The sequence below is a fragment of the Carcharhinus amblyrhynchos genome, unplaced genomic scaffold (genome assembly GCF_965287045.1).
Source record: "Carcharhinus amblyrhynchos unplaced genomic scaffold, sCarAmb.v2.hapA scaffold_55, whole genome shotgun sequence".
Classification (NCBI taxonomy): Eukaryota; Metazoa; Chordata; class Chondrichthyes; order Carcharhiniformes; family Carcharhinidae; genus Carcharhinus; species Carcharhinus amblyrhynchos.
In genome coordinates, this window is record NW_027649796.1 from 1,159,743 (window position 1) to 1,179,193 (window position 19,451).

The window sequence follows — 19,451 nt, forward strand, 5'->3', positions numbered from 1 at the left end:
TGTCACAAAATGTGTGTGTCATTAGCTCGAGTGGTATTTCTGAGTCCAGTGACTAGGTATTGAGGGAACTGCACGGAATTCTACTTAATGTGATTTGTAAACTAGATTGGATGACTAGATTCCAGTAACCATGATTTCTGGTGAATTGTTAAGTATAATCGCAGGGAGTGTCCTTTCCAAAACCGAGTGAAATATCTAACCATAATGAACATGCATATATGGGGTTATGTGTTCATAAAATATTGAACAGACTGTGCGTATTAATCAATGGAATTAAAAACGAGTTTGTTTTCTGTTTCGTTCCTTCTTGGTGAGGGATTATGTTTTTGTACCCATGGAGTTGTTTAAGCGGTTTTAGCATTGTGAGACAGAATGCATTTTGCTGTTTTTTTAAGAAATTCTTTAATTATGATGAAAGGAGAAATGTTTGCACACTGTTCTGAATTGTAAATAACTGTTTTGTCAAAATCACCAAAGAACTAATTCCGGCCATTCAGAAAGTTTTGCTAGGAATAACAGCAAAGTGGACTATTATTTAAATGAGAAAGCACGCTGTTCTGCAGAGAAACCTGTGTGTCCTTGTGCATGTATCACAAAAAAAATCGGTTTGCAGGTGCAGCAGGTAATTGATAAAGCAAATTGAATTTTGTCCTTCATTGCTAGAGGGATCGAGTTTTTTTAAAAAACGAGGTTATTTTGCACCTGCATAAAGTTCTTATGAGGCCACGACTAGAGTAACAAGTACAGTATTTCCCTCTTACTTGATAAAGTATATACTGGTACTGGAGGGGGTGCAGAGGAGATTCACTAGTTTGAATCCTAAGTTGAGGGAGTTGGCTTATGAGCACAGACTGAGTCGACTGGGGGCTATACTCATTGGAATTCAGAAGAATGAAGGGAGATCTTACAGAAACGTGTAAGTTTATGAAGGAAAAAAGCTTAGAAGCAGGGAAGTTGTTCCCACTGGCAGGCGAATCTAGAACTAGGGGCCATAATAATGGGGAGCAGATTTAGCACTGTTTTGAGGAGGAAGTTCTCACACAAAGTGTTGTGAATCTGTAGCGTTCCCTGCCCAGTGAAACAGTTGAGACTGCCTCAATGAATAGTTTTAAGGCAGAAATAAGAGTTATGGTGAGCGTTCTGGAATGGAGCTGAGTCCACGAACATATCAGCTTTAGAATGGCGGAGCAGGCTCGAGGGACCAAATGGCCTTCTAGAACATAGAACATTAGAGCACAGTACAGGCCCTTCGGCCCTCAATGTTGTGCCGAGCTATGTCCAATCCCAAGATCAAGCTATCCCACTCCCTACCATTCTGGTGTGCTCCATGTGCCTATCCAATAACCGCTTCAAAGTTCCTAAAGTGTCCTACTCACAGCAGGCTGTGCATTCCACACCCCAACCACTCTCTGAGTGAAGAATCTACCTCGGACATCCTTCCTATATCTCCCACCATGAACCTTATAGTTATGTCCCCTAGTAACAGCTACATCCACCCGAGGACAGAGCCTCTGCACGTCCGCTCTATCTATCCCTCTCATCATACTAGAAACCTCTAATAAGTCGCCTCTCATCCTCCTTCACTCCCAAGAGAAAAGCCTCAGCTCCCTAAAACTTTCCTCTTAAGACCTACCCTCCAAACCAGGCAGCATCCTGGTAAATCTCCTCTGCACTCTCTCCAATGCTTCCACATCCTTCTTATAGTGAGGTAACCAGAACTGCACATAATATCCCAAATGTGGTCTCACCAAGGTCCTGTACAGGTGCAGCATAACCCCATGGCTCAAACTCAAGTCCACTGTTAATAAACGCTAACACACTATAGGCCTTCTTCACGGCTCTATCCACTTGAGTGGCAACCTTCCTCGATCTGTGGAAATGAACTTCAAGATCTCTCTGTTCCTCCACATTCCTCAGAACCCTGCCGTTGACCCTGTAAAACACATACAAATTTATCCTACCAAAAGCTACAGCTCCAATTCTAATGTTCTTTACGCCTGACAACATGCTTGCCCAATGTCAACGCAGTTTTGATTTCATTTTCATTCCTCTGCAAACGACATACAACACTGTATTGTTGTCAGCCGTGTTGTTTTGTTTTTTGTGATTTTAACTGATGTGTGAATTTGTACAGCTGAATTTAAAGTCCCCATTCAGATATATATTTCGACAGATTATTCAGAATATATTTCTTGTATCAAAATGCAGCATCTGACACCTAGTGGTTCCTAAATTAACTCACGCTTCATTTGTAAACTGTACACCTTTGTTCGTTGTGGCTGTTGTGTGCAGATATCATTCCTCTTTATTCTCTCAACTCTAAAGTTGGACTTTTTTTTACAATCTGATTTCATTTTGCATGTGGACATGATCAAGGACAGAGATCGCGGTAGCGATGCTTTTGAAACATCACTTCCCTTATTCGGCACATCTGATAAAATTCCCTTTTCATCCCTACTTCTTGTTTTTTTTTACTCTCTAACAAGCGCAATATTCATTCTGCTGTTTGCCAGCCAAATGCTTTGAACTGAGATTAGAATGAGAATGTTATGTTACAGATTCTACAAAAAGAAAACAAACGTCTTGGCATCATTTTTGCAAATCTGATCTACAATGACTGATTATGATTTATAGAATTTAATAACCACACGGATACTTTTGGAATGTCTGCTGACTGCTGTTTATTATGTTCTCAATGTTTATTATATGTTTGTTCAAATTATTCCACTAAATACTGATGATTGACTGACTGTCGTTTAGTTCTTTCGGTAGTCCTAGCTTTTGTTTTATAAACATGAAGTAGCATTTGCTGTTTTCCAAGAATATGATGATGATATGGTGGTGTTATGATGTCCAGTGTGGATATGAGTGATCGTCATAATTCTCCGTGTGGGCCTTTTGGAGTACGGGTTTCCCTACTGAGCAAGCAGGGGCTCCTCAATAGGGATGGAGCAGCAGCGGTTTAATAACTGCAGTCTCTGCAAGAGCCTCACAGTGTTGGATTCTGCGATTTGAATTGTAAACTGTAGCTGCAAATGCAGAAACACATTCACTGTATTCGTGATGGAAATTTCGGTGAGATCATTACATTCAGGCGACAAGGAGTCAAATTATTATATTTTTCTTCCCTATGGACAAGCTTCAACATCAAGGCATCTTCAGGTATGAAAATAAAGTGTCTCTCTTCGTGAAATTAAGTCTATGATATTAGCATAGAATATGACACCCAATAAGCAGAGTGCAGGCAATGTTTTTTTTCTTGCGCTTAATATTCAGGGATATGACACGGAAAATGCAACCATGCTGATGGCATGTGGGGTCTCAGTCGCCTGATGGAAACTTTGACCTATCCAAATGCCTTTGACTTTAAGACGTGATCCGAAGACGTATACTTACCCTAAAAATACCGTTTTAACAGAGTATTGCCAATCACTGGATAATCTGTCAATGATTAATTGACCGGATTGTGAAACATTTCAGAGCACTGCCAATGTGTTCACTCATAAACGATATGTTTTTAGACACATTGGAATTAACAACATGATAGTTCAAAACATATTATTGAGAAAACCCAAACTCGATCTAAGAAAGTTCTTTCAGATAACTGTATCACTGGAGAACGCAGAGAAAATGGTTCAGGCACTAAAGGGATATCAGAGAGCAGTGTTCACAAATAGGAAGAGGGATCTCGTAAAATATTTATTCCCCAAACTGAGAGTAATTGCTTAAGTAATCTGTCAAACTTCTCATTACATGTTTGGTGGTGGAATGACATCACCAGGGAAGGCAGCTTTAAGTCTGCGAGGGAACATGTTGCAGTATGATTCAAATGCTGGACAATGGATAACAGCACGGACTGCAAAATACAACAACCAATGCAAAGCTATAGGAACAAGCAAAAGGGATGTTTATTTTTTTTCGGAAAGATGCCACAGCCTCTCCCAAAATATAGATTACAGGATTGTCCAATGCCACAAATAGGGACAATGCAACTGAACGTCATTTCCAGGACAAACACTGCCCCATAACCGTGGGGATTTTGTTAAATGACAACCTATTAACATGGAGGAGGACACGAAGGCACCCTGCAAACTGACAATCCACTCCTGAGCCTTGAAGTGTCTCAGGCCAGGCCAGTCATCTGTGTGGGGAACCATGACAAACGAAGGCTCCACCAATCAGCTCGATTTCCACTTTTCATTACCCTGGGACCAGGATCCAGTATATGCAGACTGATTGGCTCTCGCACATCAGAATATACTGACTGGAAATCTCAGGCAGGGAGAATGGCGACTGTACGAAGCGATCAACAAATGCCCCGAAATTTTGCAAGGGGCACTTCAAGAATAACCTGTGATAAGGCAAAAATCTCTGTTGACCCCAAATCTTTGCCTAGGCAATTTAGTGTGAGAACTGTTCCATTCTCCCTATTGCAAAATGTGGAGATGGCAGGTGAACACTTGAAAAACCTGGAAGTATCATCATGCACCAACTACAAACATCTGTTCAGTATTTTTAAAGACGATATCTCCCATTGCCTCCATCCAATGCACCGTTGAAACTTGGTACTTGCGGCCTGTGTATACATCTTAGAACCCGTATAGCCAAAAGCAATAAACGGAGTCATCTGCCAGAACACACAAGTCTGACTTATTTTTCCTGTTGCTTGAAGATGTTGTAATGAGCCTATTTTTTTCGACATTCTACTGCGATGTGCAAGACAAGGAGGACCAGGACGCAAACGGGCCGAACGATATCTAACGTAAAATACATTATTTTGAATGGCGGATTCAGAGAATGACCCCAAATGAAAATAATTATTCTCCGATGTAGAAAGCCAAACTCAATGTTGAGAATGGTAACGGTCTCTGGTGTTCCCTCGCCCAGGGTGCATACTGGTACTCATGGATTTACAGCATGGCAATGATGCAATATTGAAAATGAAAATGCTAGCCCGGAGCTGCATGAGGTGGACCGATTCTGGTATAGATCACACAGACTTGGGAAAACAGACTGACTTGTGCTAGGAGAATCAATGGTTCCCCTCCTCAGCCTCCCCAAGTTCATGAGACAACTTGGGCGCAAGTGCATGTGAAACTCGCTGCCCCATTTGAGAGTTTCAGTTTTTTTTAATATGGTGGTTGCGAAATCCAATTGGTTGGAGGTACATTGCAAGACCTCCCCCACTTCCAAACATACAACTGATAAACCACGACGGAGTTTCCACATGGACATGATGCATAATGTTAGGGTTTTGACAACGACACTGCATTTACTCGCATTGAGTTCCAGGACTTCAGACACATTAAAACACCAATTCACCCGTCAGCATTTTTTTGGATGACTGAAGGGTGCATATATTTCTACGCAGCATGAGTAAACAACTAGCGTCACAAATGTATACATTTTACGAAGATGACACCATAAGCTGAACTACTCAAGCAATCCGCTGTGGATTTCTCCCCAATTCCCTCAGGTGATTTTATCATGAGCGGTTCCATTTTTTCTTTCACAAAAAGTTTCACTTTAAAGCGTTCTTTCAAAAACAGACATTTCTATCTATCTTTTATGACGAACCCATCACCATGTTTTCCAGGTGTCCTTGCAGCCTTTCTTTAACTTGAATTAGTTCGCAAATCCATAATTCAACTCAAACTCGTGTACTCAGCTTCGAGATGTAAGGAAACTAGAAATACAGGCCTCACAATTACTTCAGATATCAATCAATCCGATTCCCCATGGACATTGTTGAATAATACACCCTTCCATGGCGATGGAACCTTTCCCATCACTTTGCCTCTGGCCGCATCCCCGTCGCTTGTCAGGTCTGTTCATGTGCATGTAACAAATAGATGAATTCCTCCTCCACACATAGTGCCAAAGAGCGAGTACAGGCGGATGTTCCTCGATGGAGACCTCTGGAAGGATGACTGATGCTGTCTCCATATCCGAGCCGGTATCTTCATTGTCTCCATGACTGGTTCTTGAGCTTTAAAAGGACAGGACTTCCCATTCACAGGCAAGCTACAATAAGTAGTGTCAGGGAATCATAATGGGCTAGAGTATTCATTACAATCATTGTTGTTCAACGTTTGAAAAGGTTTCCCCTTGAAGCATTTGCCAGGCCTTTTGGCATTATTAGTAGTGCGTGAATGTGTGGATCAGGTTTGCGAAATCCTGTATGAATTTCCCATCTTAAATTATGAAGCTCCATCGTGTTCCTTTGATTCAGATCCCCTTTTACTGCCTTCTCCTCATCAGCATGTGACCCACCTTTATCAGCTCTGTGCCCTCGGTATTTAACTCTGACCTGGAACACGTTCTCTTTCCACATTGATACACAGCCGGATAGTTAACCTCTATCTTCTCCTGCTTGGACATTCCAAACACAAATTGACTGTATTCGTTTTGTGCTACATTAATCTCACTGGAAAACTCTCTTGCTCATACGCTCTGATCTGGGAATATAAAGCATCACATTTCCAGCATCTTGAATTATGAACTCTGACGGTGCGGTAAAACAGATTCTGGGTGCACTGATAGTGATATTTCACACTAAGGTTGTCCCACTGACAGAGCCGGTTTGCACACAAGTTATGTATCCTTACTATAAAGTACATTTAGTTGTACATGTTTGAATTTGTAGGGCATGTGGAACGTTTTTAAGTTCAAATCCTTCCCTGGTTCCTGCTCCTGTTTGTGTGCGAAGTGTGTCTTTTATTTTCTATGCAAGGCAGCTTTTTTTTACCACTACTTACATTGCTCGAATAGGGAAGGGGCAGTATTAGACCAGGTAATTGGGAATAATGTCAAGCAAGTAATTCAAATGTCAGCGGGCGAACATTTTGTTGATAGTGAACCTAAATCTGTAAGTTTCAAAGTTGTTGTGGGAAGGGAAAAGAGTAATCCATAAAGTAAATGTCAGAATAGGGGGAATGTTCATCTTAATAGAATCCGACAGGATATCTAAAACATAACCTGCAAACAGCTGTTTGCAAGCGAATCCACATTTGGAATGTGGGGGTATTTTATCAGTGTAATAATGAGGGATTAGCATCACCCTGTCCCTGTAAGATTAAAGGGTTATGGAGCCAAGTTCAAGGAAGTCTCAAGGCCAAGTGTTATCGTGTTTTAATGAGCAGCATGGAAATGAAACATATGGTACTTACCAAGCACCAAAAATGGAGGTGGTCATTCAGGACACTTGAGCATGTTTAGGGTACAAGAACAGGAGGGCAAAGGCTGGGGGATGGGGGGGTGGATGGGGGGAAGGAGGGAGTCTATAGTGGGTGCTGGGTGCATGAAATATAATTGGCACGTTATTTTAAGGTAAATACGGTTTCTTTTTTAGATGAATAACAGAAAAAATGGGCAAGGGAAGAGTGGGGCCCCTTAGAAACAAAGGACGTGAGCAAAGGGCACAGGAATAACTTTCAGCTCAATTCATTAAGGAGAAATACATTTTAGCTGGAATTTATACTTGGAAAATTGAAGACTGAGAGCATGTTATGATTAACACAAAGGAGGGATTAATGTTGCAGCGGCCATAAAGATAGACAAATCCACACAGCCTTATGAAATGTAACCCAGACTGCTACAGGAGGCCAGATTGTGGATTGCAGGGGCAGTGTGAGTCGGTCCACCTTGTTGTCTAATGAGGGGCATACACGCGGTGGGCCGTGCCTGGGCTGCTCTTGGATGTTTCGAGAGTAGCCTAGTACTTTGTGTCGTTTGTGTACGCTTAAACTGGACCAGCAGATGGTCACCACGACAGTTCACTGTTTGCTGTGCAGATACATGGATTTGGGCCAGTGTCTGTGGGAGTTTGCGCATTCTCCCTGTGGTTGCGTGGGTTTCCTCTGGGTGCTCTGGTTTCCTCCCACACCCCAAAGATGTACTCTTAGGCTGATTGGTGTAACAAATTGTCCCTAAATTATTCTCCCCTTAATCTGGTTTCTAATGGGGGTGCCATAAGCATAGACATGGGTCAAGGGTGGAAGAGGGAACTCACAATGTTAAAATGGCGGCGTGGGCTCGTTGGGCCGAAGGGCCTGTTTCCCGTGTTGTTCTTTGCTCTTTGCTCTTTGCTCTTTACCTGCAGAGCCAGATGACGAGAGGTTATCTAATCAAGCATATATTTCATGAAGGACGGCAGGGATAACCCAGAGAATTACAGGCCATTTAGCCTAATTCCATTTAGCCTAACTGTGGAAAATTTAGGGAAACAAACCAGGGACAGGATTAATCTGCACCTGGAAAGGCAATGAATGACTATTGGGGTAGAATGTAAGGCTTGTTCGAGGCAGATTGAACGAATTCAAGTGTATTTTTTTGGAAAGGTAATTAAATGTGTTGATGAGGGTCACACAGTTGGTGAGCACTGCCAACTGTTCTTAAAGGCCTTTGACAAAGTTCCGCCAGGAAACCTGGACGTGGGATTCGTGGCATGTTAGAAAATTTGAACCAAAATTGGCCTGTTTACAGGAGACAAAGTGTGATTTTCCAATTAGAAATCTATGACCAGTGTAAGGAGCCTTGTTGTTAGCTATATACATTGATTACTGGAATGTGAATATGGCCGTGATATTTAGTAAGTTTGCAGAGGGCACGAAAATTGGTTATGTTGTTGCAGAGTAGGAAGGTCTTAGTCTATGTATTAATATGCATCAGTTGTAAAATGGGCATAGGAATGGCAGATGCAATACAAAACTGACAATTGTTAGGTGATGCATTATTGGAGGGGTAAAAAGGGTACGATACAGCGAAAAAACAGATCATCCATAGAAAGTGTACACGGCTGCAGATCCCTGGAGGTGACAACAAAGTTTGATGGCGTGGAAAAGAAGGCATAGGAAATGTGTGTCTTCTTTAGCTGAGTAATTTTACGGAGGAACATTGAGGTATTTTTGCAACAAAGTAAATGATTGGTGTGTCCACCCAGAGAATATTGTGAGCCGCTCTGCTTGCACCACCACCGGAAGAACAGCATTCTGATCAAGCTTCAGATAAACTGATGAGAATGCTCCCGGGGATGGAAAATTTCAACCGTGGGGAGGAAATGGGAAGACTGTATGTTATTCTAGGAGCAGAAGAGACTGAGAGGAAGGAATCGGATAAAGGCAAACAAAATTATGAGATTCATAGATATAATTTGACTTGATTTATTTGATTTGATTTGTTATTGTCACATGTATGAATACAAAGTAAAAACTATTGTTTCTCGTGCACTATACAGACAAAACACACCGTTCGTCGAGAAGGAAACGAGAGTGTGCAGAATATAGTCTTACAGTCACAGCTAGGATGTAGAGAATGATCAATTTAATGCAATGTAGGTCCATTGAAAAGTCTCATAGCAACAGGGAAGAAACTGTTCTTGAATTGGTTAGTAAGTGACTTCAGATTTTTGTCCCATTTTCCAACGGAAGAAGGTGCAAGGGATACCTGGGCTCTTTAATTATGCTGGTTGCTTTGCCGAGGCAGCGAAAAGTGTAGACAGAATGAACGGATGGGAGGCTTGTTTGCGTGATGGATTGGGTTACATTCATGACTTTTTGTAGTTTCTTGCCGTCTTGGGCAGAACAGGAGCTGTTGCAAGCTGTGATACAACCAGAAATAATGCCTTTTATGGTGCATCGTAAAAGTTGGTGAGAGTTGTTGCTGACATGCCAATTTCCCTTCGCCTCTGTGGGGGTAGAAACGTTGGTGGGTTTTATTAACTATAGTGTCGGCATGGTGGGACCACGGCAGGTTCTCTGCGACCTGGACACCTTACGAATTTGAAACTTTAGACCATTTCTACTTCTTCCCCATCGATGTAGACAGGGGCACGTCTTCCACTACGCTTCCTGAAGTCGATGAACATCTGCTTGTTTTGCTGAAATTGAGGGAGGGATTATTGCTGTTCAGCAGTTCACCAGATTTTCTATCTCATTCCTGTAAACTGTCGCGTCATTGTTTGAGATCCGTTCCCACTACAGTGGTGTCATCAGCAGTCTTGAAAATTGAGTTGGAGGGGAATTAGGCCACTCAGTCATACCTTTTATAAGGAGTATAGTAAGAGGCTGAGGACACAGCCCTGTGGGGCACCGATGTTGAGGATGATTGTGGAGGAGATGTAGTTGCCTATCCTTACTGATTGTGGTCTGTGGGTTAGGAAGTTCAGGATCCAGTCGCAGAGGAAGGAGCCGAGGACAAAGACAAGGCCACAGAGTTTGGAGATGGGTTTTGTAGGAATAATGGTGTTGAAGGCTGAGAGATGGTCAATAAGTAGGAGCCTGACATAGGTCTCTTTGGTGTTTCAGGGTTGAGTGCAGGGCCAGGGAGATGTATCTGCTGTGAACCTGTTGTGGTGGCAGGCCGACTGCAATAGATACAGGTAATCCAGGAGGCTGGAATTGATTCATGTCATGACTAACCTTTCAAAACATTTCATAATGATGTATGTGGATAGTCATTAGGATATGCTGCATGGCTTTCCTTTGGTATTGGGATGATGATCTCCTTAGAAATTTAATCCTGATAAATGCAAGGTGATGAATTTTGGCCGGAATAATGTAGGGGGGAGTTATATGATAAAGGGTAAGCCTATAAAGAGTATAGAAACGCAGCAGGACCTGGGGGTGCAAGTGCACAAGTCTTTGAAGGTGGCAGTCCAGGTGGAGAAGGTTGTGAAGAAAGCTTATGGTATGTTAGCCTTTATAGGAAGGGGTGTAGAGTAGAAGAGCTGGCGTCTAATGTTGCAGTTGAATAGAGCATTGGTTCGGCTGCATTTGGAGTACTGCATCCAATCCTGGTCGCCTTACTACCGGAAAGATGTGGAGACCCTGGAGAGAGTGCAGAGGTGGTTTACCAGGATGCTGCCTGGTATGGAAGGACTGGGTTATGAGGAAAGATTGGGCAAATTGGGACTGTTTTCCTTAGAAAGACGGAGAATGAGGGGAGATCTAATCGAGGTGCATAACATTATGAAGGGTATAGATAGAGTAAACAGTGGCAGGCTTTTTCCTAGATTGGAAATAAATATTACGAGGGTCTTAGGGTGAAGGGGGCGAGGTATAATTCGGATATTAGAGGGAGGTTTTTCACACAGACGGTTGTGGGGGAATGGAATGCTCTGCCAAGTAAGGTGGTGGAGGCAGGCACGCGGGAATTGTTTAAGGTTTACTTAGCTAGGCGCATGAGTGAGATGGCGATGGAGGGATATAGGAGACTGTTTTAAATAAGGATCAAGAGCCTTGGGACGTTCCTGGGAATCAATTGATTCCTGTGGACCTTCCAACATATTTTCTGGCTCACTTGTTTTTACTTTTGAGCTTCTGGGATTCCCTTGAATGTTTGCGTAAGGATATGAATGTTATTGATGTTTTTCTCTTTTGATCCACAGGTGTTTCGGTCCGCCTTGTTGCCCAACAAGAGGCATACACGCAGTGGGTTGTGCAAGGGCTACTCTTGGATGTTTCGAGATTAGCCTCGTACTTCACGTTGTTTTTGTACACTTAAACTAGACCAGCTGATGGGCAACACGACAGCTTAGTGACTATCACTGTTTGCTGTGCAGACACATGGATTTGGGCCGGTGTCTGCGGGAGTTTGCGCATTCTCCCCGTGCTTGTGTGGGTTTTCTCCGGGTGCTCCGGTTTCCTCCCACACTTCAAAGATGTTCTCTTAGGCTAATTGGTGTAACAAATTGTCCCTAAATTAGTCTCCCCTCAATCTGGTTTCCAATGTGGAGTGCCATTAGCGTAGACAAGGGTCATGGGTGGAGAGGGGACTCAGAATGTTGAAATGGCGGCGCGGGCTCATTGGGCTGAAGGGCCTGTTTCCCGTGCTGTGTTGTTCTTTGTTCTTTGTTCTTTGCCTTCTTGAAGCAGGTAGAGATATCAAATTGTCGTATAGAGGGTTTGAAGATATCTGTGAATACCCCCTTTTAGCTGATCTGTGGAGGATCTGAGTGCTCGTCCAGGTAGCCCATCTAGGCTTCGAGAAGGCTTCTCCGACATCTGCAATATTGACTCAAATGTATGTTCATCTATGGCTTCCAGTGGGGAGGGAGGGACGCTGTTGCTGATCTCTTGCTCAAAACGGACGTAGAATCCATTGAGCTCATCAGGGAGGGGTGCGTTGGAACCGGCGATTTTAAATGATTTCATCTTGCAGCCTGTTGTGTCTTGCAGGACTTGTCATAGTCGGCGTGGCCTGTTTGGATAACCTGAAACTCGAGATTGGTCCGGTACTTTCTTTTGGCATCTTTTATGGCTCTCATTAGGTCATATCTGGCTTTCTTGTATATCTCTGGGTCACCTGACTTGAACGCCTCACACCTGGGCTTCAGCAAGCGGTAGATAGCCCTGTTCATCCGTTGGAAACACGCGGATTTGCTTCTTTGGCACACAGATGGTGCTGATCGCAATAATATTTCCCCACGGCAGCTGTCTCCGAGCAAAGGTCATACGTTTATCCTGTGGAGAAATTCGTTCAGAAGTGAAGCGAGTTTTGTTTTCATACAGAATATGGTGCAAATATCGAACTGAGTGCAGCTTTTATCTCAGTTTGTATAATAAAAACTAAAATAACGAACAAGTTGGTGAGATTTAGAGGCGTTAACAATCATTTATTCCTTTTTAGTTCAGTTATAGTTTAAAAAAAACACAGTTGTATTGCTAGCTCTCTACATTATGCACAATGTAACAATTCCAGAATAATGTCCAAATTGAAGTTGAACTAAAACTTATTAAATGTTAACCAGTGGAAATTTAATTCCTAGTCCAGATTACACTTCTCAGCAGCGCACACATCTGCTGTTCAATATTTCCCTGTGCCAATGCATGTGATGTGACACATTAGCAACACTCTTCGACATTCCAAACAGCCAAACACGACTTACCTAAAAAAAATTGAACTTCTGAGAATGAAGTAGCATTATTTGGTGTTAAGAATGATGTCCCTGCAATTTGGGAGAGGGCCATGCACACATTGTGTGATCGCTTTACTAAATCCTCCAATTTGACTGCAACAATCTACCTCAGTTTCCATTTGTACAGATCTTCAATGCTATCTTCCATTCCCAGTCCTGCACTGTGCATGGTTTCTGCATAAGCCTGCTGAACATTAACAATGTGTATGATTATATGTTCATTAATGGGATGTGGGCATGCCCAGCAAGTCAAGCATTTATGGACAATCCAGAATTACAATCATGATTGTAATGTCATTTGAAATCACTACCGAGTGTTTCAGCGTTAGATTGACTAATTTTTCGAGTCAAGGTGATAATTTGTCTGTTTTCTCTCTTCATAGATGCTGTCAGATCTGCTGAGATTTTCCAGTATTTTCTGTTATTGGCGCCTATGTTCCGTTCTGTGAACAGATCATCATGAACCGTGGTGATAGAGGCATTGAGAGTGGAGAATGAACAGTCTGGTGTCTGTGGTAGTGGATATTCTGTTTGACGAAAGCTATTTTGCAGATGCACACAACTTGTGGTCGATCCACCACTATCCAAAATTCTCTCGTCCAGTGGCTCCTTCTTCAATTTTACATATTGTGATCGTCTCTCGCACTCTGTTATTCATTTGCAATTATTAGAATATAGCTGGAGAGAGAGCGAGAGAGAGAGGGAGAGAGGAGGGAGGGGGTGAAAGAAAGAGGAGGGAGAGAGAACTATCCCCAAGTATGGCAGAAGAGGTTTTCTATATAAGACTGAACGTTGCGTCCTGGAATGCATCTCAGATATGAGTTGTGAGGACCAATTTCCATATTGGCTGAACCCATATTGGGATTGTGCTCATTAAAAGGGCAGGGAGCATAAGAACATAAGAAATAGGAGCAGGAGTAGGCCAACTAGCCCTTCGAGCCTGCCCTGCCATTCAATAAGATCATGGCTGATCTGTCGCGGCTCAGTTCCACATTCCCGCCCTCTCCCCATAACCCTTAATCCCCTCTCTTATCAAAAACCCATCAACCCGCGTCTTAAAAATATTTAGCGAGGCAGCCTCTACCACTTCAACGGGCAGAGAATTCCACAGATTCACCACCCTTTGAGTGAAGAAGTTCCTCCTCAACTCCGTTCTAAACCGCCCCCCCCCCCTTTATCTTGAGGCTGTGCCCCCTAGTCCTACTATCCTTTCTGAGCGTGAAGAGTCTCTCCACCTCTATCCTATCCATCCCATTCATCATCTTATACGTCTCAATGAGATCTCCCCTCATTCTTCTAAACTCTAACGAGTACAAGCCTAATTTATTCAGCCTCTCCTCATAGCTCAACCCCCTCAACTCCGGCATCAGCCTTGTAAACCTCCTCTGCACTCCCTCCAAGGCCAAAATATCCTTGTGTAAGTACGGCGCCCAAAACTGCACACAGTACTCCAGCTGCGGCCTCACCAATGCCCTATACAGCTGCAGCAAGACCTCCCTACTTTTATATTCAATCCCCCTCGCTATGAAGGCCAGCATCCCATTTGCCTTCCTGACCACCTGCTGCACCTGCAAGCTGGGTTTTTGCGACTCATGCACAAGGACCCCGAGGTCCCTCTGCACCGTCGCCTGCTGCAGTTTTTCTCCACGTAACTAATAATCCTTCCTACCATTATTCCTACCAAAGTGGACCACCTCGCACTTGCCAACATTAAATTCCATTTGCCATTTCCTGGCCCATTCGCCCAGCCTATCTAGATCCTTCTGTAGACTCTCCACACCCTCCGCACAATTTGCCTTTCCACCAATTTTGGTGTCATCAGCAAATTTCGACACCCTACACTCGGTTCCCTCCTCCAGATCATCTATATAAATGGTAAATAGCTGAGGCCCCAGCACCGACCCCTGGGGCACTCCACTAGTCACCATCCGCCAATCCGAATAGCACCCATTGACCCCCACTCTCTGCCTCCTATTTGACAACCAACGTCATCCAATTCCAAACTATTGATCTGCAACTCAAATGTTACTGAATGGGTTTGATGAAACTGACCATAAAAGGAGGGTGGATTGTTGTTGGGTTGCTTCTTGTGTGATGTAATGTAAGAACATAAGAAATAGGAGCAGGAGTAGGCCATCTAGCCCCTCGAGCCTGCCCCGCCATTCAATAAGATCATGGCTGATCTGATCATGGCTGATCTGTCATGTTCCACCTTCCCGCCCTCTCCCCATAACCCTTAATCCCCTTGCCTATTAAAAACCTATCAACCCGCGTCTTAAAAATATTGAACGTGGCAGCGTCCACCACTTCAACGGGCAGAGAATTCCAGAGATTCACCACCCTTTGAGTGAAGAAGTTCCTCCTCAACTCCGTTCTAAACCGCCCCCCCCCTTTATCTTGAGGCTGTGCCCTCTAGTCCTACTGCCCTTTCTGAGCGGGAAGAGCCTCTCTACCTCTATCCTATCCGTCCCATTCATCATCTTATATGTCTCAATGAGATCTCCCCTCATTCTTCTAAACTCTAACGAGTACAAACCTAGTTTATTCAGCCTCTCCTCATAGTTCAACCCCCTCAACTCCGGAATCAGCCCAGTAAACCTCCTCTGCACTCCCTCCAAGGCCAAAATATCTTTGTGTCTAAGCTGAATGATTTAATGATATCATGAGCAGGCTCCTTCTATAGTGCCAGAGTTACTTACAGCGTATGTTTCAATAATAGAGGTGATTTATGACGAAGGGAGTGTATGATGATGAAGGGAGTGTATGATGATGAAGGGAGTGTATGATGAGGTGTGCGGGCTGATCCGGAGTGAGTCCAATTCCAACCTGATATTTAAACATGGATTGAATTTGTTCCTGTGTAAGTGCAGATGCTGAGTGTCAACCTGTTTCTGATCAGGAGTTTGATGATGCAGCAGGCTCTGGCACCAGTGGCTTTCTTGATCCTGAGGGCTTCTGATTGCATCCAGATTCGTAATTCTGTTCAGTGGGGAGTGCTGCAGGGATCAGTGCTGGGGCCTCAACTGTTTATCATTTACATAGATGATCTGGAGGAGGGGGCTGAGTGTAGGGTAGCGAAATTTGCTGATGACACGAAGGTGAGTGGAAAAGCAAATTGCATGGAAGGTGCGGAAAGTCTGCAGAGAGATCTGGATAGCCTGAGTGAGTGGGCGAGGACCTGGCAGATGTGAGGTTATCCACTTTGGTAGAAATAATAGTAGGAGAGATTATTATTTAAAGGGCGAAAAGCTGCAGCATGCTACTGTGCAGAGGGACCTGGGGGTCCTTGTGCACGAATCACAAAAACCCAGTCTGCAGGTGCAGCAGGTGATCAAGAAGGCGAATGGAATGTTGGCCTTTATAGCGAGGGGGATAGAATATAAAAATAGGGAGGTCTTGCTGCAACTGTACAGGGCACTGGTGAGGCCGCAGCTGGAGTACTGTGTGCAGTTTTGGTCGCCGCACTTGCGGAAGGATATATTGGCCTTGGAGGGAGTGCAGAGGAGGTTCACTCGGCTGATACCGGAGATGAGGGGGTTAGCCTATGAGGAGAGATTGAATAGACTGGGTCTGTACTCGTTGGAGTTTAGAAGGCTGAAGGGGGGATTTTATAGCGACATATAAGATAATGAAGGGGATAGATAGGGTAGAGGTAGAGAGATTATTCCCCCTTAGAAAGGATAGCAGAACTAGAGGGCACAGCCTCAAAATAGTGGGGGGGGGGGGGGCGCAGTTTAGATCAGAGTTGAGGAGGAACTTCTTCACTCAAAGGGTGGTGAGTCTCTGGAATTCTCTGCCCGTTGAAGTGGTGGAGGCTACCTCGCTAAATATATTTAAGTCACGGTTAGATAGATTTCTGATAGACAAGGGAATTAAGGGTTATGGGGAGAAAGCGGGAAAATGGAATTGATCCGCTTCAGATCAGCCATGATCTTATTGAATGGCGGGGCAGGCTCGAAGGGCTAGATGGCCTACTCCTGCTCCTATTTCTTATGTTCCGATGAATATTGGCTTCCACCATCTGCTTGATGCGGTGGGTGAAGTTTTGGATCAACGGACTCCACAGTTTATTCGGAATGTTTAAACCTTCCTCTGTGCAGTTAGCCCTGTAGAGAAGTATTGCCGAGGAGAATGTGTTCTGTGCACCAGCTGTATTCTGTCTTCGTTTCCATGTCTATCTAGTTAAGAATCCGACCACTGATACTGGTGATTACAAAGTTTAGTTGCAATAGTAATCCTGCTGAGGAGTCAGTGGTGTGAAACTACCCTCTGTGGGATTATGACTGAACGCCTCTCAGTCAGAATCCCTCCCAAAAGTTATCTGTGTGGATTACAGTAATAGTGATGTGTGTTCCAAATCCATCCGTTGTCTAATCACAGTAATTCAAATCGGGATAGGTTTGGATAACCGGTTATTCGGATGAATGACGTTTCTCATTGTATGACTTGGTGTCTTCATGTAAGACGAGTTCATTGGGAAAAACGTGACCTTCCAGCGTTAGATCTGTCAAGTGGTTTTAGTCAGATATCCAATATTTTCAAAAAGATTAAGTCATCAAGTTGCCACACGGGAGTGACTGCGTGTGTGATGCTGAAAACGAATCCCCTAAATTGGCAGTTGAACTAACTGTAAATGTATTTGTTTCACATACAGAGTTTGTAGAATTTTGAACTTTGAGGATGCCGAATCCCCACCCTTTTGCTGTGACAAACCTTTTCGTTGTGCAAGAAATAATAAGGATATGTAATTCGTCATTGAGTATATTTTCCCGTCTGTTTGTTTTTGCAGTGAATTTACTCGGAATTCTGATCCTGTCCCGGAGACAGTTGTAAATGTGGTTTGCAGTTGTAAATGCGCCTAGTTTGGGGGCGTTTAAGAGATCCGTGGATAGGTTTATGGACAAAAAGGGATTGGTTTAGGTTAGTGGGTCATTGTTTTTTAACTGGTCGGCGCAACATCGTGGGCCGAAGGGCCTGTTCTGCGCTGTAATGTTCTATGTTCTATGAGACAGTGCGGCCTCACATTCTGCACTACTTGTTACCTCATCGCCATGGGAGCGGCAGATCTGCTGGTCATTATCATTGTCATCATACTGAACTACATCAATCATGATTATTTTCCTGTGAGTTTTTTGTACATAGAACATAGAACATAGAACATTACAGCGCGGAACAGGCCCTTCGGCCCACAATGTTGCGCCGACCAGTCTTATTTTTAAAAAAAAACATTGACCCACTAATCTAAACCACTCCTTTTTCGTCCATAAACCTATCCACCAATCTCTTAAACGCCCCCAAACTAGGCGCATTTACAACTGCAGCAGGCAGGGCATTCCAGTCCCTCACCACCCTCTGGGTAAAGAACCTGCCCCTGACATCCGTCCTATAACTACCCCCCCTTAATTTAAAGCCATGCCCCCTCGTGCTAGATTTCTCCATCCGAGGAAACAGGCTATCACCATCCACCCTATCTAAACCTCTAATCATCTTATATGTTTCTATAAGATCCCCTCTTAGCCGCCTTCTTTCCAGTGAAAACAACCCCAAATCCCTCAGTCTCTCCTCATAGGACCTCCCCTGCATACCAGGCAACATCCTGGTAAACCTCCTCTGCACCCTCTCCAAAGCCTCCACATCCTTCCTGTAATGTGGGGACCAGAACTGCACACAGTACTCCAAGTGCGGCCGCACCAGAGTTGTGTACAGTTGCAACATGACGCTGCGACTCCTAAATTCAATCCCCCTACCAATAAACGCCAAGACACCGTATGCCTTCTTAACAACCTTATCTACTTGATTCCCAACTTTCAGGGATCTATGTACACATACACCTAGATCCCTCTGCTCCTCCACTCTATTCAAAGTCCTCCCGTTAGCCCTATACTCAACACATCTGTTATTCCTACCGAAATGGATTACCTCACACTTCTCCGCATTAAACTCCATCCGCCACCTCGCGGCCCAGCTCTACAACCTGTCCAAGTCACCCTGCAAACTTCGACACCCTTCCTCACAATCTACCACACCTCCGACTTTGGTGTCATCAGCAAACTTACTAATCCACCCAACTATACCCTCATCCAGATCATTAATAAAGATTACGAACAGCAGTGGCCACAAAACAGATCCCTGAGGCACACCACTCGTAACCGAACTCCATGATGAATAATTACCATCAACCACCACCCTCTGTCTCCTATCTGCTAACCAATTCCTGATCCAAGTACCTAAATTACCACCAATCCCATACATCTGCATTTTCTGCAGAAGCATACCATGGTGAACCTTATCAAACGCCTTACTAAAATCCATATATACCACATCTACTGCCTTACCCCTATCCACCTCTTTGGTCACCTTCTCAAAGAACTCAATAAGGTTAGTAAGGCACGACCTTCCCGCTACAAAACCATGCTGACTATCTCTAATCAATTCATTACTCTCCAAATAACTATAAATCCTATCCCTAATAATTCTTTCTAAAACCTTGCCCACTACAGAAGTAAGACTCACTGGTCTATAATTCCCAGGGAAG

At 43.8% G+C, this 19,451-nt stretch overlaps 1 protein-coding gene across 1 annotated transcript in view; it reads right to left on the bottom strand.

Moving 5' to 3' along the window:
• Positions 1–18,027, bottom strand: part of LOC145337647 (putative G-protein coupled receptor 139) — a 59,588-nt gene extending 41,561 nt beyond the window's left edge. Inside the window, exons 1-2 of the mRNA XM_080182465.1 lie at positions 17,959–18,027; positions 12,324–12,461 (exon numbers count right to left, since the gene is read on the bottom strand). Coding sequence (XP_080038591.1) covers positions 12,324–12,461; positions 17,959–18,027 — 207 coding nt within the window. The remainder of the gene's footprint in view (positions 1–12,323; positions 12,462–17,958) is intronic.
• Between the last annotated feature and the right edge of the window lie 1,424 nt (positions 18,028–19,451).